The sequence below is a fragment of the Pseudochaenichthys georgianus genome, chromosome 1 (genome assembly GCF_902827115.2).
Source record: "Pseudochaenichthys georgianus chromosome 1, fPseGeo1.2, whole genome shotgun sequence".
Classification (NCBI taxonomy): domain Eukaryota; kingdom Metazoa; phylum Chordata; class Actinopteri; order Perciformes; family Channichthyidae; genus Pseudochaenichthys; species Pseudochaenichthys georgianus.
In genome coordinates, this window is record NC_047503.1 from 37,029,653 (window position 1) to 37,055,919 (window position 26,267).

At 41.3% G+C, this 26,267-nt stretch overlaps 1 protein-coding gene across 2 annotated transcripts in view; it reads right to left on the reverse strand.

The window, feature by feature from the left end:
• Nucleotides 1-475: 475 nt before the first annotated feature.
• fhip1aa (FHF complex subunit HOOK interacting protein 1Aa) overlaps nt 476-26,267 on the reverse strand; it is a 28,691-nt gene continuing 2,899 nt past the window's right edge. Inside the window, exons 2-13 of one of the 2 annotated variants that reach the window (XM_034086015.1) lie at nt 18,158-18,223; nt 16,068-16,288; nt 11,286-11,960; nt 9,694-9,852; nt 9,494-9,580; nt 7,553-7,720; nt 6,431-6,510; nt 6,044-6,246; nt 4,618-5,607; nt 4,346-4,524; nt 3,851-3,971; nt 476-2,723 (exon numbers count right to left, since the gene is read on the reverse strand). In XM_034086015.1, the coding sequence (XP_033941906.1) occupies nt 2,533-2,723; nt 3,851-3,971; nt 4,346-4,524; nt 4,618-5,607; nt 6,044-6,246; nt 6,431-6,510; nt 7,553-7,720; nt 9,494-9,580; nt 9,694-9,852; nt 11,286-11,960; nt 16,068-16,175 (2,961 nt within the window). In that variant the 5' untranslated portion in view covers nt 16,176-16,288; nt 18,158-18,223 and the 3' untranslated portion in view covers nt 476-2,532. Of the gene's footprint in view, nt 2,724-3,850; nt 3,972-4,345; nt 4,525-4,617; nt 5,608-6,043; nt 6,247-6,430; nt 6,511-7,552; nt 7,721-9,493; nt 9,581-9,693; nt 9,853-11,285; nt 11,961-16,067; nt 16,289-18,157; nt 18,341-26,267 lie in introns of both variants that reach the window. The other variant, XM_034086022.1, reaches the window with a different exon arrangement.

Sequence of the window (26,267 nt, forward strand, 5' to 3'; positions counted from 1 at the left end):
AGACAGGCAGAAGGTGTTGCTGCTCTGATGCTATTTTGATCATCAGGCAACAGTCACCAGACATCAGACAGGAGAGCGTTCACTGAGCTCCCTCTGGTGGTGAAAGCCTGCTACTTGCCTTGTTATAAAGTCCATAATATGGTGCATTCAAATGTGTTCTTGTGTATTCAAGTACTTATCACTAACAGAATATTTAGGAGCTGTCAAAAGGTTTTCTATCACAGTCTGCTTTATCTCCAGTCAATAGTTACTGCACATGAATGAAGAAGCTCATGTGTTTACTTAAGACCTATTTTTAAGTCTCTCTGTGGCAGGGAATGTGAATTAAAGAAGACGTCTACAGTACAAGGAGCCACAAAACACCTCTGGTAGAAAGAAAAGACAGTATATATTGAGTAAGGTCAGACCTGTTGGCTGAAGCAGTCGTTATATACGTTATGTTTAAACAGTGTAAGGGAATAGTCAACACAAAACGTACATTCTGTTTCTTTACCAGAAGTTGACTTTTATTGAAAGAGGCATGCCTTTGTGTCTCAAACTTCAGCGAAAAACAGCAACCGGATCACATTAAGACAGAAATCTTGAGGCCAAATGGTGTCCGAAAGGATCAATCTTTGGAATAAGAACCTACTCAGACAAAACCCGGTCTATTATCTCACCTTTCTACAACGCTGTAAAACAGTAATTGTAATTCTGTGCTGGGTACGCTACACAGACTGAATGGATCTGTGCAGGTTGAGGTGTCGGACTGTAGTAAGAAAAGGCTGATAAAGTGCTCAGCAACATTCCTTTACCAGAGAGAAATACTTATTCACTAGCAACTCTGGAAATGGCTTTGATTGACACAAAATACACTCCGAAGCCAGACTTCAATACATAAACGTTTGCCTGCTTTGCATCAAGTAGAAACTGAATGGATTTAAAGAAAGGAACAAAAATACATAATCCAAATTAAAAACTCAAGTTAAATACAATTCTTTGTATTATGAGCCACACATAAATGTATATTTTGTTACATTTCTTAGGAGAATAATAAGACAGATATGTTGTGCACGTCTTCTGCCCCTATGGCCTTTATTTTATACGTTAAAAATAGACAGCTTCAAGTAACAAACCTCATTCCTGTGTAAATCCATTCAAAATCATGCAATGCAGAGAACTCAAATCATCATTTAGGCACTAGTTATAAGTATATAAGTATTTCTGTCCTGGTGAATTCATTAAGACAACAGAGGCATGCTTTGTAACAAAATATATCTCTTGTATATTCCAATTTTAACAAACGTGAAATACCTGGACTAAAATAAAGGCGATTTACAAACAGTTTGCCCTCTGTAACCATTACAATGTGAGATGTTTTCAACAGATGCAAAACTGCATCCCTCCCAACAGAGATATATAAGATTTATCACAACTACAACACCCTAAATAATCCACAAATAGAAGATGATGACAAACTATAACAAGTATATTTTATCTAGCATAACCTTGTGGCACTTAAATACCCCTTCCCATTGTGAAAATATCCCAATTAATTATACCCACAATATCATTGATTTGCATAGTGTTTTGTGTCATTACAATTTATTTTCTTACAATATTTACATTATAAAGCATCACTAAAGTAAGGCAAATTAAATATAGAACGACCAATCCTGGTTTTGGTGCTCGTGTCTGGAGATCATGTGAGTGACTAGTGCATTGTAGGAAAATAGCTTCACCAAAAGGCTGTTTAAGAACTGAGAGAACAGAACGACTCCTGAGGTACCGTCGTGACTTTACAGAAAAACACCAAAACAAACGTACATCTAACCCACAGACATTTTATGAAAACACCAAAACGTTTTAAGTGACCCCCTTTGGCAAAACTTAAAACTTAAGTTCTGCCAAAGAAATTGTAGTAATGTAATAGTTGCATAAGAATAAAGTTTCGATTTGTTTGCGATGATCCTGCTGCCAGTCGGCTACAAAAGTGTATCTTTAAGTTACATTTTAATGCTGTAAATGTAAAGGCTTTCCCGCTGAAGGGACAGAGGCTCGATGTGTGCTCAGGTGTGTTTGTAGACAACAACTTTCCAGAAAGGCCACCTGAGTATTCAACAGAACCAAACTGAGCACCAGACATCTTGCTGTGTTAGAGAAGACATTCAGAAAGTTATTTAGAGTTAAAATATGGGCTGATGATTGCTTCAAAAAATGCAGTTTTTGTTCAAATAATCTCTCTCCAGTCTTTGGTTGGTGGACTTGAAGCGCTCTCCTTTGAGCATAATGGGCTGGTGCAGGCTTCAGCAAACAGGTCAATATAAGACGTCCTTCTCGACTGCCAAACAAACCTTTACAGAACTACAAAAGGTACAATTAAAAAGGATAAGAAATTGATTATCTTCGCTTGGAAAAAATAAAGATATTTTAAATAATTGTAATAAAATCACTGGATCTGAGAAGTTTCTTCAACAAGTAGTGCCTGAGAAGGACACAACAAACCATTATTAAAGAGTCCTTTAAAGTCTTTCAGAGTCAAACTGGACACGATTACTCTTCCATAGGAATGTAGGATAAGATGGAGTGCTCTTGTGCAATGGCAGCCAGTTCTTTGAGGAACTCCGTGAAGAGGACGGTAGCAAAAACCTCTGTCCGATCCAGAGAGATGGCTTTGGGTTTTGGTGGCGGGGAACTCTTAAACATCCTCGCTGCCTCGCTGTGGGTGGAGTGCCTGCTGCTGTCTGAAAACATGAGGATTTAAAAGTGTTATATAGTATTATTAGCAAAGTATTTATTAATAAGTATCAGCAGGATGGTAGGATCTTCATTTTTGAAGAAAACAAGAAAGGACCCTAACCCCCCTCCCCGTTAACCAACTGAAATATTCCCTTTAAATTATCTTTCCAAAAACATAGTTCTGACAAGATCTTTTTTTTGTAGCTTGCACAACTGAAACCACAGGGAAGCTAGTTCAATACAGGTCTGACACTCCAGGGTTCCACTGCTTCAGTGCGAAGAGACATCACTAACAACATCAAGTAGAATTTATTCTGATTCCCAAACAGGAGCTGCAAAAACAGCCGATAATGAATGCTAATGTTGTTTTGAACTCGGCCCATTTTTTAAAGCAAGTTACTGAGATGGAGGAATTACAACATGGCAGTTTATATTCTGTTCAGCAAAATAACCCTCAAAATAAAAAGTAATGCAATCTCAAGTCAATAACTCGACGTGAACTGAAAATATATTGATAGCTAAACTCCAATTATGTTTGTTAAAAAAACTCAAACATCTGTAATGATAATATTAAAGAAGTAAACTCCATCATGTTTTGACTTGCAAATAAATACAGCAACAGTAACTCATTTTGGGAAGTGAGCTCTGAAGCTACCACTAGCAGTTAGCTTAGCTTTGTGTTGACACTGGAAAAAGATAGCTGCTGCTGACCCAATGTGTAAAAGCAATCTGCGTACAGTCCTCACTAAAGGCCATTGACTAACACTTGTTATCATGTTTGTTTCCTCTATGTACAAACGTGACAGTACAAAAAAATACAGTATTCTTTTTGTTTTGCTAAGCTAAGCTAACCAGCTGTTAGCATCTGCCTAATTTCACAGATAGCCTACCAGAGTGGTATCAATCTTATCATCAGCAACAAAGCTTATATGCATATTTCCTAAAACATAAGACTATTCTTTTACATTTCAGCACTTACATTTAGCAGTAAACCCCACGTTAATTTGAAATGATCGTTGAAAAAGAATTTTGTGAATACTTGATGTTCATGTAAACCTATAGATCTATGTGTAAAACAGATTCCAACAATAGCTAGCATAGAAGCAAGGATTATAGAAAGGTGTGCTGTCACCTGCTGCCATGAAGGAAGTCTCCCTAGCCAGCAGCCAGTGTTGGGCAGTAGTTATCAGCTCTGGGAAGTCTTTCCTGGAGGCAGCCTGCTCTTCTATCTGGTTCTTTACAATGGCAAGAACCTGAGGGGAACACAGAGAATAACCTGAGGATTACTTTACATTCACACATCTGCAGTATTTACACTGATGTAAATAAAGCGAAATTAATTAGAACAAGCATCCTGATTGTACTAATCAAGGATATCTTGTTCGGTTGTAAATGAAAAAACAGGAAGAACAAAAGAAGCAGTCTGTATTTCATCTCACTCTAGAGTCTAGAATAACTCTCACTTACTGAAGGTTGACTGTATGTTTCAACATCTTTCAGGGTAGCAACAAAACACAAATCATTTGTTTTTCTTCCCTTTGTCAAGGTGACGACACACAAGCCTCAGGGGAAGGAAAATTAAATAAAAGGCTCCTGCCTGCACTTGCAGACAATGTATGTGTTTTACCTGGTAAAGAGAGCGAACAGTCGGCTGAAAGACTAAGTTGGTGTTGAGGAGGAAGGAGCGCAGCAGAGGCTGAGGGTAGGTGGCCAACTGGGCCAGGATGCCCGTCAGAAGCAGGTTGACGTGAAGCGAGTTCGACAGCATGTTCTCCAGACGAGACAACAGCACACTGACAAATGGGCCTGCAGGAAGAATAATCATAAACAACATTTTATTTGTGCTGTCCCAATGATTGGTGAATAACAGGACTGCTGCTAAGCGAACATTTCACTTACCAGTAAAAGGTGCCGACTGGTTTCTACCCGCACCTCCGCCGCCAAGCTGGACCCCAAATGGTGAATGCACTTTCTCTGGTGTCTCAGCAGAGAAGGAGGTGAAATCCATCTCCTCCTCCTCTTCCTCCTCTGCAGCTGTGGTAGGCTTCTTTAACTGTGAATCAGGTTTGACCTGTTTTCTCGCTGCCTCAGTGTCCAACGTACGGATGAGCTCCTCATACTGAGCCAAAAGGTCGTCCCTCGGCTCGGCAGATGTGGTGTTTTGAGGGTGGGAATTACAATCCGTCTGACCTTTGACCTTTGGGTCCAAGCTGTTCATATCAGACATCCCTGAAGCTGGAAGTGTAACACTGAGTCCGTTCTTCAGAGGAGCCTCTGCTGAGCCTGGTTGGCTTTCTTCAGATTCAGAACCAATGCGTTTGGGCTTTATCTGCTCGACCTCTCTAGTGTCTTTCTTGGCAACAAGATCATAAACCAACACATCGTCCTCAAACTCATTTTCCTCAATATATGAGCCTTTTATCAACATGGTGGCTGTTTTCCTCATCTCCTGGATGTGCTGTGGGAGCTCAGCAGGAGGTTCCTGTGCAGGTTTACTCTCCACAGGAACCTCATGGGTCTGCACTGGGCACGCATCGTAGCTATCATCCCACTCCAGCTCCATCTGGGTGTTGGAGGCCGGCTCTGTGTTCTGCGGCGGGATTGGTCGAGGGCGAGGCGCGATCAACTGTGGAACTTTCCTGAGAGCCATCTGAGTTTGCCGACTCTTCAGCCCCTGCTCCTCGAGGACACCGGGCTGGTATTTCTCCGGAGGGGGGTCCTCGCCGTCATACAGCGCTGACCACACCCGGCAGGCCCGTATGCAGCTGCTGATGCTCATCCGGGCGTCGTAGAGGTAATGGAGATAACTGACATCCAGGTAGACCTCAGAGCCGATGGTGCAGGAGTTACCTGAGCCATCATCCTCTCCCAAGAAGCTCTCATTTTCCTCTGGAAGATAAACAGATCGAAAATGTTGATAGGAGCTGACGTGCAGCACCTCAGCGCAGCGCTCACACGGAGCAGAACTAATGAGTTTGACATGAGCTACAGGGGGTAAAGTGATGTAAACAGCAGGGGATCTCACTATTTGATATAATACTCACAATGCTTCCAGTAATATGTTCATGTCCTAGATAAATACAGATAAACATAGCCTCCTTGGCTGAGATAAAGTGGGTTAGATAATCTATCAAAAATAATTGGCACAACCTTGTCTTATCTGACTTTATTATTTAAATGTCTTCCTGTTCCCAGACCAGAGGAAATGCTTGGGTAGGTACAGTGTTTTCAAGACTCATTAAAAAGATGTCAAATTCAGCAAAAATGAGATCCAAGCTGTAATGAATCCATCACATCTCTCCCCCTAATGTCTTGTCTTTCTCACCCGTGGCGCTGGTGTTGTTGGGGGTCTCTCCACCCTTTGAAAAGAGGATGGAGTCCAGCTGCCGGAGGGGCGGGGGGCTGTGATCAGGAGAGCAGCAGGACGGTGTTAACGCCAGGATCTTGGCTGCAGACACAGAGTAGCAGTCCCTCTCCCCCACGACACGTCTCTGACTCAACATCATGTGATTACAGGGGATCAGGTACCTGGGGGGGGGAAGATGGGAACGGATCCTGTTAGGAAAACCAACGGGTGGTCGTAGGAGGGGGGAGCAGACAGATGGCAACACAAGTCTGCTCGGTGGGAGGTAGAAAGTAGCTCATCTCATCGTAAACCAATTAGATGTTCCATGCTTCATAACTGGAGTAAGTCTGCATGTTTTCCACTCACCTCAATACGAGCTGCAGCATCACGTCTTCACAGTATAAGCCAATGAGAGTGCGGAAGAGTGCCAGGGACACGGTGCCCAACTGCAGAGATGAATGGAAAGATACAATGAACACAACAATTTAGAGATCGATCAATAATTTTGATAAGCAATCAAATGATTCAAAGAAAAAAGTACCAAACATTAATTTGTCTTAGCTTCCTAGATGTGAGAATGAGTGCCATGTTTTCTTATTGGATATTTGTATATGTCATATGTTTTGGTTCATATATACTTTAAATATGTCTGAGATGTGTTTTATAACTTTATAACTTTTTCTTCTCTATTTTTAGATGAATTGTCTCATCTGCTTTGTTCTGCTATGTTTGTTATGTTGTTAAGGCTGAGGTAGGCGATGGGGTGCGGAGTAGGGAATACAAAACAAATTGGGCTTAATGCCGCTGCTGCTATTAGGAAATAGATATTTCTTTAAAGTCGCTTTTGCTTTGATTAACCTGGAGAATTACGAGGGTTAAGAGAATTGTTTAAAATAAAATATGAGCTCGTGTAATTTCTTCTTTCAGTCAGAGGCTAAAACAGCAGCATGAAGAGAATAACTAACTTTGAATGAAATGAACATCAAAGGTAAAAGCAAATGGGTAAAAAGATGAAATGGTGAATATTTGCATATCAATATTTCATTTTGCTCATGGGTATTTTTTCAGTGAGTTGCAGGTGTGCCAAAGCTGACAGTTAGCCAACACTGGAGGGAACTCCCAAAGCCATTTACACAGCCAAACAGCCGAGTAAAGAAGCCATTACTTATTCCTTTTAATCATTTTAACAAGATGTTCCAACATATACGACTTTTTCTTTTAATGCTGCTCATATCAGTTGCTTTGCTAAAAAGATAAATTCACTGCAACTGAGCATCACCATGGCAACAATCTACCAGCTTTGGTGCTGACATTTAAAAGTTTGCCAAAGTGCCTCTGGGGTCATTTTCTGGAGTTATTAAAATATGAGTCATGCTGTATTTGAGTGCAGATCGTATGAGTGAGAGTGTCTGTGTGTGTCTGTATGTGTGGGTGTTTCTAAGAGAAAACATCAGTGTTGTCCACAGTCCTTCTTCGTTCCTCCTGTACCTGGTAGGGTGTGTTGATGCGGCTGACCAGAGTATCCAGGATGTGGACGCTCTCGTGTCGGTGGAGGAGGATGAAGGAGAGGAAGGTCTGCAGCAGAGCCGGCTCCGACACGGCTCTGAGGAAGAGGTCCAGGTACGCTGTGGTCGTCATCACCTCCTCCAGGGTCAGCTTCACAGAGGGAGGATCATTAGTGAGTGAGTCAGAGTGACTGTGGGTTAGTGAGTAACAAATACAAAACCATGACATTTAAAAATGTGTTTTAAAAGATGTTGACGTATATACCAAGCAAGATACTGTTGTGATATGTGAATATGCCTGTACTAATCTGATTTTAGAGTACAGTTTTCCTCCACTCTGAATAGATCAAATTAAGCTGAACAAGTATTTTTACCTCCACCATGGAGAATATGTTTTTGGTTAATTCTGTTTGTTAGTTTGTCAGCATGATTACGGAAAAACTCCTGGGCCAAATTCATAAAACTGTGTGAAAGGATGTAGCATGGGCAACATAATAATCCATTACATTTAGGAGAGGATCCGGGCATAAACAAGCATTATTTTTCCCTTTTCCGAAATAAATATTAGCGGAGGTCTGCGCTTCAGAGGGCCCTTTTAGTTTATGAATGGGACTATTGATTAAAGCTCCATTTGGACAGAATTTACTTTTCTCACGGACATTAGGCAATTTTCTCTGTGGAAGTCTTTCCCTAGATTAAGACTATAATCTTAATACCTCCCTCATAAAATGGCTAAATAAGGATGCATATTAGCATTTTGACCCTTTTCTAGCCATTACAACTAACGTATTATTGCCTCATGATCATATTCTAAGAGTTCCAGGAGATTAACAGAGAATTTACATAACATACATTAATATATAATACATACATATAATATATATGCTAATCTTGGTGTACTGTGATTTATCCATCTATGACATTGGTTTTCTTTATATTTATGTCTCATACAGGCATACCCATTGTATTTAAAGTGTGTTACGTGGCTTTCCACCCCATCCAACAATATGTTTGGTTACTGAGAAGTATGATCAGCGGTTCCCAACTTTTTTCAACTCAGGGCCCACTTAAGATAAAAAAAAATAATCGCGGCCCACATTCAACCATAAACAATACGGAGGCTAAATAAAGTTCTGATTGGTCGATTCAGAACATGTGACACGTTGTCAATCCAGTAGAACAGACTGCTGTATAATGACCGTTGCTAAGGAGGATCAAGAAAGAGAAACGAAAAGAGATTCAAATAAAAAAACATCTTAATAATGAAAATGATTTGTGTTTCCACACAAATCATAATGTTTTGCAAATTATTTGGCGGCAAATATTGAATTTACATTTACACCCTTAAATATGTTATTTGGGCTTTTAGATGGAGACCGCACACAGTTAATAAATACAACTATTCTTCTGGCTAAAATACATATTTTTAAAAGTCAATATAGGAGTCATCTTAATTGAAGGTGTTTGAAGAGTAGATTCAAAATACAATTTCTTTTGGAAAGAATTATTGCCACAAAAAATCAAAGGCTCATCACACCATGAAATGGGAAATAATTAGCTCTAACGAAGACTGGGATTAAAGAAACAATAAATATGGTTGCCATGTTGTGTTTTTGGTGGTATTTGGTTGTCAACCTATTTTTGTTTGTTTGTGTAATGTTGAAGTGATCCTACTGACTGTATCTTTATTTCTTCTGTTTTTGTTTTGTTTTTGTCTGAGATGGGAATGTCATCTCCTCTAAGTTATTATGTCCATGTTTGTGTCTATAGCCTGTACAATTAAAAAAAATATATATATATATTTGGCGGCACACTTGCAATGCCTTCGCGGACCACTAGGGTGCCGCGGACCACAGGTTGGGAACCGCTGTTGTAGATGTAAAGCAGAAGAGGCATTGCATAAGGTGAAGAGGAGAATACTGACCTTGTGCAGAGCTGGTGCGAGGACAGGCACGAGGAACCCGTTGTAGATGTAGCCAACCAGCTGGTCTCTGATATCAGTGTGGGCCACCTAGGAACGGTCACATGGTGAGTCAATAGTGCATTCAGGCAGAAGGTGGCAGCCATTCAACACGTGTAAATAAATACATATTTCATGTGTGCAGCCTGGTCACATGTTTTCACCTGAATGACGGCGTTGCAGAACTCCAGGGAGTTGAGGAACTGGATGAGGGGGGGCATCTGCAGCCAGTCCTCTCGGTGCAGGCAGTGCCACTCCTCACCGGGAACTTCCAGCTTGGTGGGCAGAGACGAGTAGAGGCCGCTCAGCCCTGTGGCCAGCACCTGAGGAGAGAGAGACAAATAAGATGTTACTCCAAGGATAAATAACAGCGAGAAAACACTTGGCGTTTTTCTCTGCCCTTCAAGCTACATAAACAATATCTGTCTCTTGGACAAATCATAGAAATCCTTCTCTCAGTGGCTGAAAGATCTGTCAACATATTGTCTTGCAACATTTTATTAAGTGGCGAAAGAAGACTTAAACCTTTTAGAAAATATGCGTAAATTCATTACATTTCTGGAAAAATTACTGGGGGGGGGGGGGGGGGGGGAGGATACATTTGAGTTTGTTTTCAAGTGTTGAAAATATTATGCACTATAATCCCTTTTTAATTTCTCTATTAGGCGACACCATTTTTTCCAAAGAAACACAGTGTGCTTTAAACCTAACATCATATGATATACATAAAACCTTGTGAAAAGTGATCTGACATAAAGTGAATACAGATAGAATATAATGGGCTTCATTAAACATTTATGAAGCAGTGTGTGGTATAAAATAACTGTATCTAGCTGTCAGTGTATGTTTTAGCTTCACACAAAAGATTTATAACAGTGTTTTACTGCTCGCTACAATGCACAACACTTTTGCATATCATTTCTTCCTTTCAATTTGGATAATGTTATGCGGATGCTCTGCAGCAGCCTACGTATCGCCTGTTCCTCCCGCTCACACAGCACCACAGCATACATAAAGATTTATACCTCCTTCAGGTCAGCTCTATAAATATTAAAGCAGCAAAGTGTTTTATTGCCTATAACTTTACTGGCATGGGCAAAATGAAATGGTAATTATATCACTAATGAATGCGTCAGAAAGCGTTCCATATAACAAGCACTCACTATTAATATGTGTTCTCTTTATTGTTAGAGATGTCATTTCAAGTATTTACAGGGTGAGATTTAAAAAAAACAACCCTGCAGTCTAATCCCACTGTAGGATGAGTGTATCATTAATGTTGCATTGATGTATACATCCTCGATAGGATTATGCTTGGAGCTGCCAGCGGAACCAATTAAATTCAGCATCCAGTTGTTAAAGTGGCATGCCATCAAAAGCTTTCTCAATGCAATGTCTGCAGCTGTGGGTAAAGGCATTATTTACATGGGATAAGCTCGCAACCGTGCCATCATCTCATGAACGCCAGACATTTGTTACATTCACCGTGATGGTTTAAACTTGTTTCAATTGGCTTCATGAATTCATCTGCATTTATTTGCATGCCTATAATGATCAGGATAAAAAATAAAGTCTGTGTTTCTAGAGAGGCTGTCAGATAATAAGGAAAACAAAATTCCTCACGCAGGAAGGTTATGTTAGTGTGGAGAATTGAAGGCAGAAGGACTGAGTCTGAGGAGATTCACAGGCACTAAGAACTACCAAGTGAAAGAAAGCAAGAGGACGATCAGAAGGTAATCCCTCTGTTGGGACTGACCGGACAGAAGTATGTATTCTCTGCGACGTGTTTGGCCACTCTCTCGTTCTCAGCAGACAGCGACATGATGAGCAGCAGAGCGTCTCTGGCCTGCTGGCCCACCGTGCCCTCCCGGTGGATGAAGGGGATGAGCAGGGAGAAGATCAGGAAGTTAGTGGCCCCCTGATCCTCGCTGGTGTGGAAAAACAGCTCCAGAATGGAAGGGTCCTTGGCCAGCACGCAGCAGAGCTGGTTGAGCAGCAGCACCAGCTCCGCCTCCACCTGCGGAGCCGCGGTGCCGGAGCAGGAGGACAGTAGCATCATGAGGGGCCGCAGGATGGGCTTGTGGTGCAGGAGGGGCTGCTGCGCCTGGCCCACCAGCATCTCGTACATCTTCAGCTGCTCCAGCTTCATGTCGTCCGTGAACTCTCTGCGCAGGCTCCACACGAACAGGCGCTCCATCACGTTCTCCATCACCACAAACTCCAGGATGGGGCCCATGGCTCCGGCCTGCCCGCTGTCCTCCTCCATCAGCAGGAACAGCATGTGCTCCACATAGTTCTGCACGGCGTTCGCCTCGTCTCCGGGGATGGGGCCGAACCGAGAGGCGCCGCTGGAGCTGAGGCTGATGACGCTCAGGGAGTGCAGGGTGGAGCTGCTGCGCAGGGGGTCATGCTTCTCTAGGATCTTCACCACCTGCAGCAAGAGACAAGAGGAACATATTCATGTTAGACTGAACACATTGCCATAACATTCTTTTTTATTCAATAGTAGTTTTGACATTTCTTTTAAGTTAGACGTTTTTGTCCTTTGGCATTCAAAAACATGGAAAGGGCCATTGCTTTTATAATCAGACTTTAAAATAAAGCTTTAAGAGATAAGGCTGATCAAAAACTGGTAAAAAATAAATAAAAATGTTGACTTGAATTCTTTGTTCAATGTATATGTATAATGTGTTTTCCTTCATATTAAACAAACAATTCAGTGTGAAATAGGAACATTTGTTATTGTTGGCCAACCCAAAATAGTTATGTAATAGTAATAGTATACACGAGAAACACTGCTGCACTCCGTTACAGACTGACGGCCAACATTTTGAAGAAAACGAAGTGAAGATTGACAGGAAGTCATCAACGAAATCCAAGGAAGACGCAAATTGATCGCTGGGATTTAAAAAGTGCAAAAAGCACAGAATTGGTTTCCATTTGTGTTGAAAGAGGATTTCTACCTTTACCACTCGCATAATGTAAAGCATATGCAGCTATCCTGTGGAGTCTTGACCGATGGTACAAGTTTTCTTTTGTGGCAGATTCATTTGTATAGATATTGCCTGCACAGGTAAACTCCTTCTCTTCTCTCTGGCAGGTTAATTATCAACAATGATGGGGTGTAAACAGAGCCGCAGCAAAGTGCAGATCAACTCAGATTGGTGGCACACAGTGAAACAGTCCTTTGTGTATCCAGCCCCTCCCTTGTGTTTCGGCTGCGTAGAAACCAGAGTCACAATAATGGAGCCAGTGTCCCCGGCCTGCCACTGCTGCCATGACAATAACTGGCTGAACACACGAGAGCCCGGCCGGTGGAAACAAGAGAGCAGAGTTTATAATACTCGAGCTCGAAGGGGCCGGACCTGATCCGACTGCGGCCATTACTGCAGTGACAGGAAGGGCTCAGGTTAGAAAAATCAAGTAGACGTATGGAGTCAGATTAATAATGATACTATGAAGGTCAGTTTCAGACCAGGTTAATGTTTGTTAAACTATGACGCCTTCAGTGTGAATGATGATGTGTTGCCTCTATGGGTTAGAATAACATTTCTACTGCAGGGATATGACCTTTAGAAATAAAAGCTGCTTTAAAAAGGTGTTAGAAATGAACAATGTGTTTCATTATGTTATAATCTTAGCTGCCAGGGAGTAAATGCTGCACTTTCACCTTCCCCACTCAGCGTGGTGCCCTTAAGCAATGCCCAAACAGATCAGACAAGGTGTGTACAGGTGTGTGGACATCTGTGAAAGTCTTTGAAGCAAAAGCACCGCTCTCAGTGAGGCTTCCCTGAATAAGTAAAGGTTAAAAGATACGCCCACTGAAGGGAAAACTAAACTAGATCAGAAGAATTTCAAACTCAAAAAGCAATAATTATGTAACACAGATGGTTGAACTTCTCTTAAAAAGTCGTGACAGTACATCAGAGTTCTATTTCTACGCAGATCACAGTCACGTTTGCTGAAGCAGGTGTGAGTGTCTTTTCTTAAAACTGCTATAGTTGTAACATTAGTCCACCCATAAAGTAAAGGCCCAGATAAGTGTTTTTTTTAGTGTGACACTTAACATGTATTTGTTACCAGCAAAACAAAAGAAATCTGTCACTCCAGATTTTCTCAACTGCACACTGGATGGGGGTGTTTCCATATAAACTGCACACGTCACTAAACAGAAACAGTGACAGGTTTATTGAGGGCCAGACACTGAAGTACTGTCAGTGTGTTCCTTGTCATTATGGCTCTTCACGGTCTCTAGTTATCGGTATTTTGCAGGCAGAGCGATCGCTGAGAAAGTCACAGTAAACACACAGCGCTGCGTGAGGTCTGCAGAGCGGCAGATAACACCACAAATGATCATAAACCTTATCTTCCAGTGCAGCAGGCAGAGCTTGTTACAGAGGGAAAGGCTATCACTACTTACAACACGTTACTCGGATTGCAAGGTTTTCCGAACTGAAACCAAAGTCAAGAGCACTCTTATCGGGCTGCAGATTAGCTAAGCACGGAAATAAGACTCTGCAGGAGTGAAATTGTGCTGCCAGTTTGCCTAAAGCAAAACAAGCTTTATTAATATGGAACAGGGAGTCCTCATTTTGTCTGCTCACATGCTGGGACTAGTGAAGGAATATGCCAAGGAACATTTAAGAAAAATGACGGAGACAGGACTTTATGCAGGAGTCGGAAACAAAATACAATGTAACCCTACCATCATGATCGCAAAGTCTGTCTGCCAAGCCTGCTAAACCTGCTTTAACAACTTTGTATTCAAACATTAAGCTTACTTACAACACAGTAGTCCAACTTCAATCTGAATACATCTAACAGATACATCCACACAATGCATGTCCCTGGAAACATTTATCTATTCCAAAAATGTATAAAACTGGTTTGACAAAATAAATCTGAGCACCAGGCCCACTTACTGGAACATACTTACTTTTGGGATAAGTACAATTCCAAGGTCAATAATGAAACTAATGTAAAATCCTCAAACTATGGAATGCAATATACATCCGAAAACACAAGGGACCAACAACAATAATAGATTTAGCATATATCCTAAACAATTGTGCCAATAACTTGTGACTTAAAACGAAGTTCCCCTCCAGACATTTCCTAAGACGTACACTCTGTTCTGAATAATGATGCGTCTCATTCAGTATTTTTTAATTACACCTACTCTTTCTCCCTCTGTGACAAATCCATGATTTATGAATATGCAATTATCCTTCAGTGCAAAAGTGTAACTACTGACCACAAGACGCCTCCTACTTCACAAAGAAGATCATTCTCAGGGTTTTGTGCACTTTTCTGCATCGCATTTTGTGAATGGTCAAATATGCAAGTTGTTATATTACAAAATCATGCTTTTAAGTGTGAAACTTTCCTCCTTCATATGACGATTGTGAAAACAGCCTTCTGGCGCCTGTTATGTGTGTGTGCCCTGATCAGGCGCTCCTAGTGTGATGTGTCATGTCTAGCTGTAGTTTCCTGTTATGGTTTTGTAGTCCTTATCGTTTCCCCTCCAGGTGTACCCATTTGTAATTAACCCAGGTGTGTCTTGTCTCGTCATTACCTCATGTATAAGTATTCTGCTTTCCCCTTTGTCTGTGCCTGATCCTGTCTGTGCAGTATGTGTTCTTGTCTGTCATTACTTTATATTTCCTTTGTTCAACCATGGTGGTAATTATTAATTAAATAATTTTTTTGATTACTTCGGCTACCGTCTCCTTTATTATGTTGCCTTGACTCGACATTGAGCCTGCTAACAGTCAATGGTAACGTAATGGCGCCTAACACAAACTTTATTTCTCCCTCTCTGACAGTAGAAACTGACTCCAGGGCAGCAACACCAAACTGCAGTGTGGTTATGGTCAGGGAGTGTTGGCAGTGTGAAGCGGACGGCCTCAGACTCCTGGCTCTCTGCAGCAGCAGTGTGTGTCCCTGTTCACCCCTGTGGGTCCTGGCAGCCTGAGAGACCTGCTCCTCCCACGCTGAGAGGAACAAATGAAACACAGAAGGACAACTGCCAGGCACTGAGGGGTCCGAAAGTGTGTTTGTAACCAAGTGTCAGCTGCCTTTATGTTGACATAAGTGGCTGTCAGCGTGGGGTCTGACTCTTGGAGGCGCTCACAGCTAAATTGAGATGTGTTTTTATTACATGTCTCACAAGATGGGCTTGCAGGGACGGCTGCAGCACAGGCAGTATGAGAAAAATAAAGCCTTTTTTTAATAAATATAACGACAAAAACAGTAAAGTAACTAAATCTATGAAATAAGTGTAGTGGAATAAAATACTATATCTCCCTCTGAAATGTTGTAATGAAATGGAGTAAAAGCAAAAATCTCTACAAGATGTGAAAACTCAAGTAAAGCACAATAACCTCAAACTCCTACTTCAGTACAGTACTTGAGGGAATATATCTGTGTGGTTTAATGCTCATGTGGTTTTGACCTTCTCATTTAACTGGGAGCCGTGTATTTCCAGTCAAACTAATCCTTTAAGTGAATAGACTCTTGATTTAGAGCTGGCGTTTACCTGAGCCCAGTGGTTCTTGAACACAATCATGCAGGTCTCTGGATCCACCCCCTTCAGGACCAGAGCCTGCCCATCTCGATTTCCATTGGCAACCATGGAGGCCATCATGGTGACCGGATCACACGCGGGTTAAACCATGTCAGAGGCAGGAGAGGGAGGACATTCCTGACTGCTTACTGTGTGCAACCGTAACCAAAGAGGGAAGCATAATCACAGAGGACCTGGGGAGGCACAGAAAAAACACACACAAGCAGATATTATTATACACAGGGCTGAAACACTGCTTCATAAAATAGCAGCACTGATATGACTGGAGTGCATTTCTCTCCCTCTGCATGGCTAGACAGCAGCTATGACAGGCATGCAGGAAAGAGAACAATAACAGGCGATGTCAGATGACTCCACAGAGGAGACACTCCGCTCAACTTTGGCTCACAGTTGCCTGCCGCTCTCTGGATTTCGGACTGAGCTGTCAAATTGCTTTTGGACTACCTCAGACGCCCAAAGTGGATTCCTGCAGCTCCCCTGACATCACTCTCATTACACAAACATTTTCTGACATCAGAAAGCGAACAGCGAGTGGGTGTGAACAACTCAAGAGGGGAGCTAGGGGGGAGAAGACATCTTATTTAGGCACGTGAGTTCTGCTTTGCTCACATTGCTTGCTTGTTTTGGAAGACGACCACTTTTTCCCCCAGAAATGTGTTGGTTTCCTTGGAGATGAAATTGCTGGAAAGATTGACTCAGCTAAACAAGACAGTCTTTTTTATTTAAACACTGGGAACAGAAATAGTAGAGTGTTTGTTTTCTTTAAATATGAAAGAAAAAAACGTAGGATAAATCCAGTTCTCTGCAATAATACTGTACGATGTTTCCATGACACGCCTGCACTCCAACAGGAAGGATGTCAGGATTTGCATTATCTGTCTGAGTTTCCTCTGCGTGCAGACAGTGAATGTTTGTGACGACTATCATTACAATTTCAAATGATGTCACATGTATATGAAAATCACGCTCAAAGAATCTTAAGACACATTTACTCCAACAAGAATAAGACTCAACACCCAGGCAAGCAGCTCTGTGACTGTATTTTGCACCATGGTGTTTTTAGCTTTCATGCTAACATTAGGGCGGCGAAATCTATCAACATTTTCTGGATCAAGCACTTAAATGTTTTGTCAGTGAAATGTCGCTACTAGTTATTAATGGCCATGCCAGTTTATCAAAGATATTTTTAACGTCTTGTTTTACTAAATCCAAAAGATATTTACTTTAGCATGATGTGTAATAAAACAGAGAAAAGCAGGAAATCTCCTTATTACAAAAAGCTGGAAAAAAACATTTCCTGCCATTTTTGTGAGAATAATAATTAAAAATTAAAAAGGTAAATTATCAGTTTTGCATCCATTAGGACACAAACCAAATAATCAGAAAATAACCTGAATCATTCCCAAATGTTATTGAAACCCAGCCAATTCTTGTCAACATATTTCCCTCAAAACCACAAAGGTAACATGGTGGCACTAGAGGAAAGGTCAGGGAATCACAAAAGCTGGTTCTCATCATCCTCAGGGGAATATGAACTTCTTGTTCATGTATCGTTATCCATCTAATGGGTTTATAAATATTGCCCAAAGCTCTGGACCAAATGACCAAACAACATCCCTGGTGCCACGCCGCTAGCGTGGCAGAAAGGGACACGACACCAGGACAAAGTTAAACCCTCACACACAACACAATGCAGGATCATGGTAACTCCACAGGGGATCAACTGTAAGACACGCAGCAGCTGCATGCCACAACATCAAATTAGAGCCTTTAGCTCCTGCCCCTTAATGTGCCTCTAAACCAATCACAGCTCATCTCCTTCTTTTGAATCCAATTGTGGCAGAGTAACACAGAAACATCCCCACCAACCACTGAGTTCAGGCATAACAAGGAACACACAGTCAAACTTTCACCATCTGCTTCCAGTTAGGAGAAGTGCCGGCTGGTTGGATTCCTGACAAGGAATGTGAAGGCAGCGTGGAGAGTGTGTCTGACTGTGTGTGTGTGTGTGTGTGAGTGTGTGTGTGTGTGTGCTTTCTTACCTCTGATAAACCATCTTTAACAGGATTGTGGCGCTAAGCAGACGAGGACCTCATTCTTGACCTGTCCTGTTGTCACACACAACAATAAGAGAGAGATGTCAAAGAAGAAGCAGGAAGTGAGTGTCCGTGTGAGAGGCAAGGCATGTTGGGAAGTGACGGGACGTGAGTAAACTTCTCCGAAGGCTACTTGGACGGAGATAGAGAGGGAGGAGGTTTGATGAAGGAGGGAGGACAGAGCAGGAGGGGGAGGGAGTATAAAAGGAAAAACATGGTTAGAGAGAAATTCTACAGGAAAGGAGGAGTTACGAGTAAAAGTACAGAAACAGAGTAAAAAAAACAATATAGAAAACAGTTGTTTCGCAACAGCACGCTTGATATTTCTGTAGGAATTTAAAATCAATGTCTCATCATCATGTTCCCTTCAGTTTGAGAGAATTACACTATTGTCACTTCCAATTAGTCTTGTCATGTTAATTGGCATCCTACTCCACTGTGAGAGGCCCACGTCTCCGCAACATTACACCAAGCCGCTGTGAGAACCAGATCATGTGATGCAGCAGCCTCAAAACTTAAAACATTTTATAAATCATGTTTACAAAAGCCATTGACCGCAGAACCTCACTGCAGTGGATGTTTTGGTCTGTAACAATCTAAAATCTTCTTGGAAACAAAGCGATCTTCCATGAAAGTGTGATGTCGTGTAAACAGAGCGAGTGAGAGGGAGACAGATGGAGATGTGTGTGTGGGTGAGTGTGTTAAAAAGAGAGTCATCAAACACTCATTTCGTTATTCATGCTGGGTTTGTGCCTCTCGATGCAGATTTTCCCCAGCAGCACCGAATAGACGCCACACATGGAGTTTAACATTAGATTTAATACAATTTACAGGAACTTGCAAACATATAAGTAGACATTTAACATGAATCGGCTTATTTAAACACCACCGATAATCAATTGTTGTTAATCGTGCAAGTTTGAGAGAATAGTATAGATGTTTTCAGTATTTTCTGATATTTAATAGACCAAATGATTACTCAGCCCTTTTTAGTTGTTCAGTGTTGCAACATACTTCAAGATTAGCCTGATGTAAGCAGTGAAAAGCTTCTCTCAGACAACAATAACCTTCCTCCCCAAATCATTTCAGTGTTAAACTATAAGCCAAATAAGACTTGGATTGACCAAATCATCACAACAGAGTCTGAGTACCAGCATCTTATTATACTAAATAGGAAATGCTCGAGCAATTCTCCAGCTCACGAAAAGATCTACCACTTGTTTTTAAGGAAGAAAATTAGCTTTTTCCACCAAATGTTGTAAAGTGCTATTACGGCCCGTCCACACGGCGGCGTGCGTTGAAGCTTCAACGCAGCTTCCCATTCCCTCTGAATGGGGTGACGTCACGCTTTGCCGAACTGCATTGTGGTTCCGTCGCTTCGCTTTGCCTCCGTTGCTCGCTTCAAAAGTTGAGAAAAGCTCAACTTTTCAAGCTTCGACAGAAGCGTCAGCCAATCAAATGCCAGTACAAGCTCTAGCCAATCAAACCGCGTGCTTGTGTGTCCGGGGCGGGAGATTCATGTGATTGGTTGTTGGTCGAGCTTCAGACACGCCCGCCGGCAAGCTTCAATGCACGCTGCCGTGTGGACGCTGCGTTAATGAAAGTCATGACCTACATCTTGCTCTCTTTACAGTAACTGCTGTCACACAGAGGGAGAGCCTACAGAAGGTACTGCTCTACTTGCTCAAAATAACTCATACTGTAGAGCCAGCCCAGTATGGGATGAGCCGAGCATGCACTAAATGAGTGAGTGAGTGAGTGAGTGAGTGAGTGAGTGAGTGAGTGAGTGAGTGAGTGAGTGAGTGAGTGAGTGAGTGAGTGAGTGAGTGAGTGAGTGAGTGAGTGAGTGAGAGAATCTGAGACCTGAATGTTACCATGGTGATGGAGCGTTGTGAGTGTATATGTGTGTGTTTACAGTCTCAAACAGCCGGTGTTGCAGTGGAAACGAAACACCAGCCCTGCTGGATTCTCCTAATTTCAAATGATCCAATTATAGCAATTGCACATATTTTTCGCTTCTACTTCTCAACAGCCAGAGACATGATCAACAGAGCAGAAACAAAATCAGCGTGGGATTTCCCTCAATGCAGATAGTTATACACAGCCATACACTCACTGTGTACTCTATTGGTTTCCTCAATAAGAGGACATTTAGCGTATAATGTTAACCAAATGTCACAACAGTATACAAGAACCAACACTTTTGAAAAAATCTAAGGGGAAATGGTTCTTAGCTGTTTTTAGTACACACTGCGTGACTAGTGGACAGCAGGTTCATTACAAATCTAAATCAAGGAGAAATAACTTATTGTTTAACATGAAATTAGAGGAAGGTACATTGTTGCTATGTTTTTTAACTGAACAAAGAGATCAAATGCACTGAATATACTCCTCCTCTCCTTTTGACTTTTTCCTTTGATTTATTTACTGGGCTGTGAGTAAAGGAATAACAAGCACCCCACACCAGGTTCGGTCATCCACCATCACCACCATCACCTTCTCTGGCCAGGACATTACCCTCTCCTCAATAGTCACCAACCTGGGTGTTACAATGGACGCCCATCTGACCTTTTAGGCCCACATTAAACAGCTGTGCAAGAACTCCTTTTATCACCTCAGGAACATCGCCAAACTCCGCCCCACACTCACTCTGTCTGACGCCGAAAAGCTGGTCCATGCCTTTGTCTCCTCCAGGCTGGACTACTGCAATGCACTCCTCATCGGGATCCCTAACAAAAGCATCCAGAAGCTCCAATACATTCAGAACAGCGCTGCAAGGATCCTGATGAGGGTGCGCAAATATGATCACATCACCCCCATCCTTAAAGCACTACACTGGCTACCCGTGGAACTGAGGATCGAAGTCAAGGTCTCCGTCCTCACCCACCAGTGTGTCCATGGAACTGCCCCTCCCTACCTCAAGGAACTCCTCACCCCCCATACCTCCTTGCGGACCACCCGTTCCAGCAACTCCAATTTCATCAAACCCCCCAGGACTAAGCTCCGTACTATGGGAGACCGGGCCTTCTGCTCGGCTGCTCCCAGCCTGTGGAATGCTCTCCCCGACCAAATGAGAGCACCACAGACCATGGAGGCTTTTAAAAAAGGCCTCAAAACCCATCTCTTCAAAAGAGCCTTTGCCTAGACATTTTTATCACCCTTTTATTTATTTATTTTTTTTAATTTTTTTATTGCTTTTTTTTTTTAATTAATTCTACCGTGTTGTGTAATGTTTATTTATACTGTTCATGCTCACTACTTGTAGCACTTCGGGATTTGAATTCAAATATGAAGTGCTTTATAAATGGAACCCATTATTATTATTATTATTAAGCCAAGTGTTTTCAAAATTATTCTTTTACTGCTTTTGTGTTTTGTGTTGTAGATACAATGCACCATAAATCAAAGCTTGGCGTGGTTTCTTTACACATTTTGGGGACTGTTGCATCTGAACCCCTCCAGATTAACACAACATAAGTGTGTGGCTCCTCCCTATGAACAAGCAATTAGATAATAGGGTGAAGTGTTACAAGCATCCATTTTAAGTGAAACATGTCATGCCTCCCCGCATTGCCAGTTCAAATGTTAAAGTGCTTATTTATCATCACTACACCGATAGAGCTGTGGAACATGAATGTAATTTCATTGAATGGTTTAACAAGTGGTGTTGCATAGAGAGCAGCAGGCTCTCCTCTGCTCACTCCCCGAGGTAAACATGATGACAAAGTGAGAACGGCTATTATGTCGCACCTCAGTGTTTTCCATCCCGAGAATACAAGTAGTTCAAAGCTAGAAGCTGAAAGGAGCAAACAGTATAACAAGAGAAAGATAAATGCTCGCGTCCAGGGGGTTTTGCAAAAAAAATTCTGAGTTTCGGGTATTGTCAGCTTTGTGCCATCCCCGAGGTTTCAGACACACAGGCGTGGTCTGTTCAAATAGCTGAGAGGCAGGACACACCCTTAACTCAAAAGAGAGATCATCTTACTTGCCAAACAGGAGTTTAAAACATCAGTCGAAGTGATTTGATATAAAAAATCTCATTTCATTAAGCTACATATATTTTCTATATATTGTTATCAGCATTTTCAGTTGTTGGCCCTAAACTTTGGAGTAGTTTACCAACAAGTAGGTCTTCCTCTTCAATTGATTCCTTTAAGATCTTTATTAAATATTTTTCTCTTTTCGTCATCCTATTAATTATTCTTTTAATGCAATTGTTTGTATTTCTTTTAGTTGGGTGAGCAATATCATTTCTGTGTTTTAATCAAGGTATCATATGCCTTTGTTAAATGACATATATCATTATCTGTACCTGTGTTTTTATTTCTTCTTTTTGTTAAGCACTTTGGTCAGGGTTTGTTGTTTTTGTCTGAGGGGGAGGGTGTTTTGGGTCCTTGATACAATACCCTCAACAGACAAAAGAAAAGTCAGTGTTTTTTGAGTTTCATTTATCTGATCAAACCTTATACTATAATTCACATAAGACAGTGGCAACTAATGGTAACCCACTGACAGACAGGCCCATTCAAGTGATAGTAGCTGATGAAATATTTAAGGGCTACAGGTGAAGCCATTGAGAGGACAGATAGTGCCTGATCTTGTAATTTATAGTCATCCTCAACCAATCCAAACACAGCAGGCAGGAAAAAGGCAATTTCATTTCTTATCTCAGTTTCCATTATTCCCTTCAGTTCCCTCTGTGTTGGACCATTTATCTTTAGCAGAGACAGATTCACTTATGATCGGAGCAAAAGATGTCTGATCGTTTAAGATCTCCAGTACACATTTAAAATAGATATCCAACTGTCTTCATTTTACTTTTAAATGTCATTAACAGAAGAAATAAAACCACTATATTTAGATTAAAAACATTACGAATGAATTCTCTAAGTAGTAATACTATTACTGTACTTGCCTACCTGGTTAAAGTATGTCTTATTATATTAATATGTATGGAAAACCACTTAAAATAAATAACTGGATGGAGGACAACATGTAAGGACAATCTCACTCAATTGTTCAAATAAATCTCTGATGACCTTCATTTTATCGTCATCATGTATCACATGGAGTCATCACATGGAGTATCTACACAAAACATGCCAAACAGGTGCTGAATTGTGAGTGTAAATAGTTTGTGAGATAAGAATGTGATTACTAAGCAGTGTTGCTCCATGCTGCATGACTGTGGATTGTCACATGCACATGAAGGCTACCTGGGTGTTGGCTGTTGTATTCATCTCTAAACTGGTTTCAGAAACAGGCTGTTTGTAAAATACTGCTCAGTGATCATTAAAAGCGAAACATTAGCATGTTCAAACAGACACGCAGGTGCTCAAAGACGCTGGAAGAAGAAGAAGAGGAATTAACAGCTGTACCAAACACCCAGGAGGGAAAACACACCTCTCCAAAAAGTGAGCTCAAAGTAGATAACAAAGAGAGGGGAAAAGAGCCTTCAGCCCCATTGTTAAGATCAAAGACATGAGGCTAATTTCCCATGTTGCATCTCTCCTGAGCAGCCTACAGAGGGGAGAGGGGCGTTTCACTGCAGACATGCTAACCTGCTCCTGACCCTGTTGGCAGTGGAATGTCATATATAACCTGTATGCACGAGTCAATACATGTATTGTAGCTTATGGGTATAGGTGTGGAAAGATTTTGTTCACCGCCCAAGGAGCGAGATGTAACCATGGATACACAAAAAAGGAATGCAGAACATAACTCAGTGTCTTTGGGGTTTTTCTAACTTTTTGAATAAGTCTTTTTTAACAAGCAACCAAGTTATTCTTTTTTTCTTTTTAATCCATACAATTTAGAATCTCCTTTTTAGCACCAGTGTCACCGGCCTCAAAGACCCCTCATGGAGTCATTTCTATGTTCCCCCAAGAACATTGTGAGTGAGTGGTAAGGGCTATCTCCGCAGTACAAGAACTAAGTGAGATTGATGTTTTAAGTGCATGCTGAATATCTAAAAATGTGTTCAGACACTGTGGAGATTTCAATGTCTAAATTGAACATTTGACTAAGGAAAAAACATCGGCAAAAACATTTAATCATAAAAAATGTGAAAGGTATCCTGAATGTGTCATATGACTGTAAGAGGGTATTGAGAGGGGAAACTTGGATGCATGCCCACCTAACATTCATATTGTGTAATTTAAGAAGGTAAATATCTTTTCGTGTAATTCCAACCCTCACAAACTATTAAAACCCATATGTTGAAAAAGGTTTCCTGATACCACAGGTCATAACACATATTTCCCTCTGTTTCCTTCTGACCCTCACAGGCTAAATTACCACATTGTATGTACACAATGTGGGCTGGTCGGTGACATCATTCATGGTTTCATGTTGGTATTCAGCCCATCCCCACACGACAATAGGCTTCTGTCAGTGATAAGAATATGTTTAGTGTGGGCATATGCTATCTGTGCTCCTGCTGCTTCCTCTAGCTCGTTTGCATCACGTAAAACATGCGGATAAAACACAACAACAACCATGTTTGTGTGAGGACTGGAAGAATCAGCCTGTCTGAAGTTCAGAGAGGTTTATCCCTGAGAGGATGAGAGTAAACTGCAGCACTGCTCTCAAGTAATCAGCTGGAGGAAAAGAGGGTTGTTGAGTCCTTTCATAAAAGCCATGATACACAGTACACCTCTCAAAAGGAGTTTTAAAGGGAATACGTTGATTACCAAAATGCCTGCTGTCGGGCACATTCGTGTTAAATATTTGCTTGGGTGTGCGTTCTGTGAACCAGTCTATTTTCACACCTTTTATTACCTTTGAAACAAGTTCAGTGAAGAAGAGGGAAATGTTTACTTTAGTCTTCAGGCGGCTGCACACCTGAAGATGACCTCAAATGCGTGTTATTTTCAATGCAAAACAGATGCAAACTAATGTATCTGGCTCTTCGTAAAAGCATAAACTCTAGCTTCTTACACCGTGTGCACCACAATGTTTTACTTTATATCAGTGACTGGCACGCAGATGAATGTCAACAAAAAACATTCTGCATAAACATAATTTGTACTTTCAACCCACGCCATTCTGTGACAGAAGTGGATCAACCTGATTCCGTTACTATCTCAATGTTTCACTCTAAAGAAAGGCTTTTTGAAAAAACACAGCAGAGTTTGCCGGGGGAAAGAGGGTATCTCTTTGTACTAAACTGGAACACAAACAACTGGGCCAATATGTCCTTTGAAAGAAAACAAAAGACCACTCTGGGGTCTGTTTGTTTTGTATGGAGCTAAAGTCATAACGTTGTTAGCTCAACATAGGTCAGGCTAAGAGACATTGGGAGCTATCCTGGCAGTCCAATGTGGAAAAAATAAGTCTAATTAAAAACATATGTAATTTGATAATACATATTAAAACAGAAATGTAAATAATGGCAACCTTACTAATGACATAATTGCTAAGCTATGCTAATCACTTCCCAGCCTTATTTTCTTACTATCAACACAGGCATGAGAATGGTATCAACCTTCTTATCTAACATTTACCTAAATGAAATGTATTATTTTATTAAAACTAAAAGGTAATAATGACACTATATTCAAATCTGAGCCCGGTAATGAAAAAAACTGCCAGTCGCTATCACCACGTAGCTTTCATGCTGTCTGTGACATTTCAGGGTCAGTTTCCGGACATAAGCGGGAAAGGTTGGGCTAATCCCAAACACGGGACAAAGCTGAGCTGGCTTTGAACGTGGTGGGATAAAGGGGAAACAGGTATGCGCACACACACACACACACACAAATATAATTCCTCACAGCATCAAGAAGAAGCCAGAATAATATACATTCAACTTAATTAGAAGTAACATTTCCCTTCTTCTAAAGTTTAATTTAAAACTGTCCGAATATGCAAACGACCGCTGATAAATAAATGAAAGGAGTTGTTGTTTTTGCATCAGATTAACTACAATTAATAGATTTAGATAAGGCAAGGAAACAAACACACACACACACACACACACACACACACACACACACACACACACACACACACACACACACACACACACACACACACACACACACACACACACACA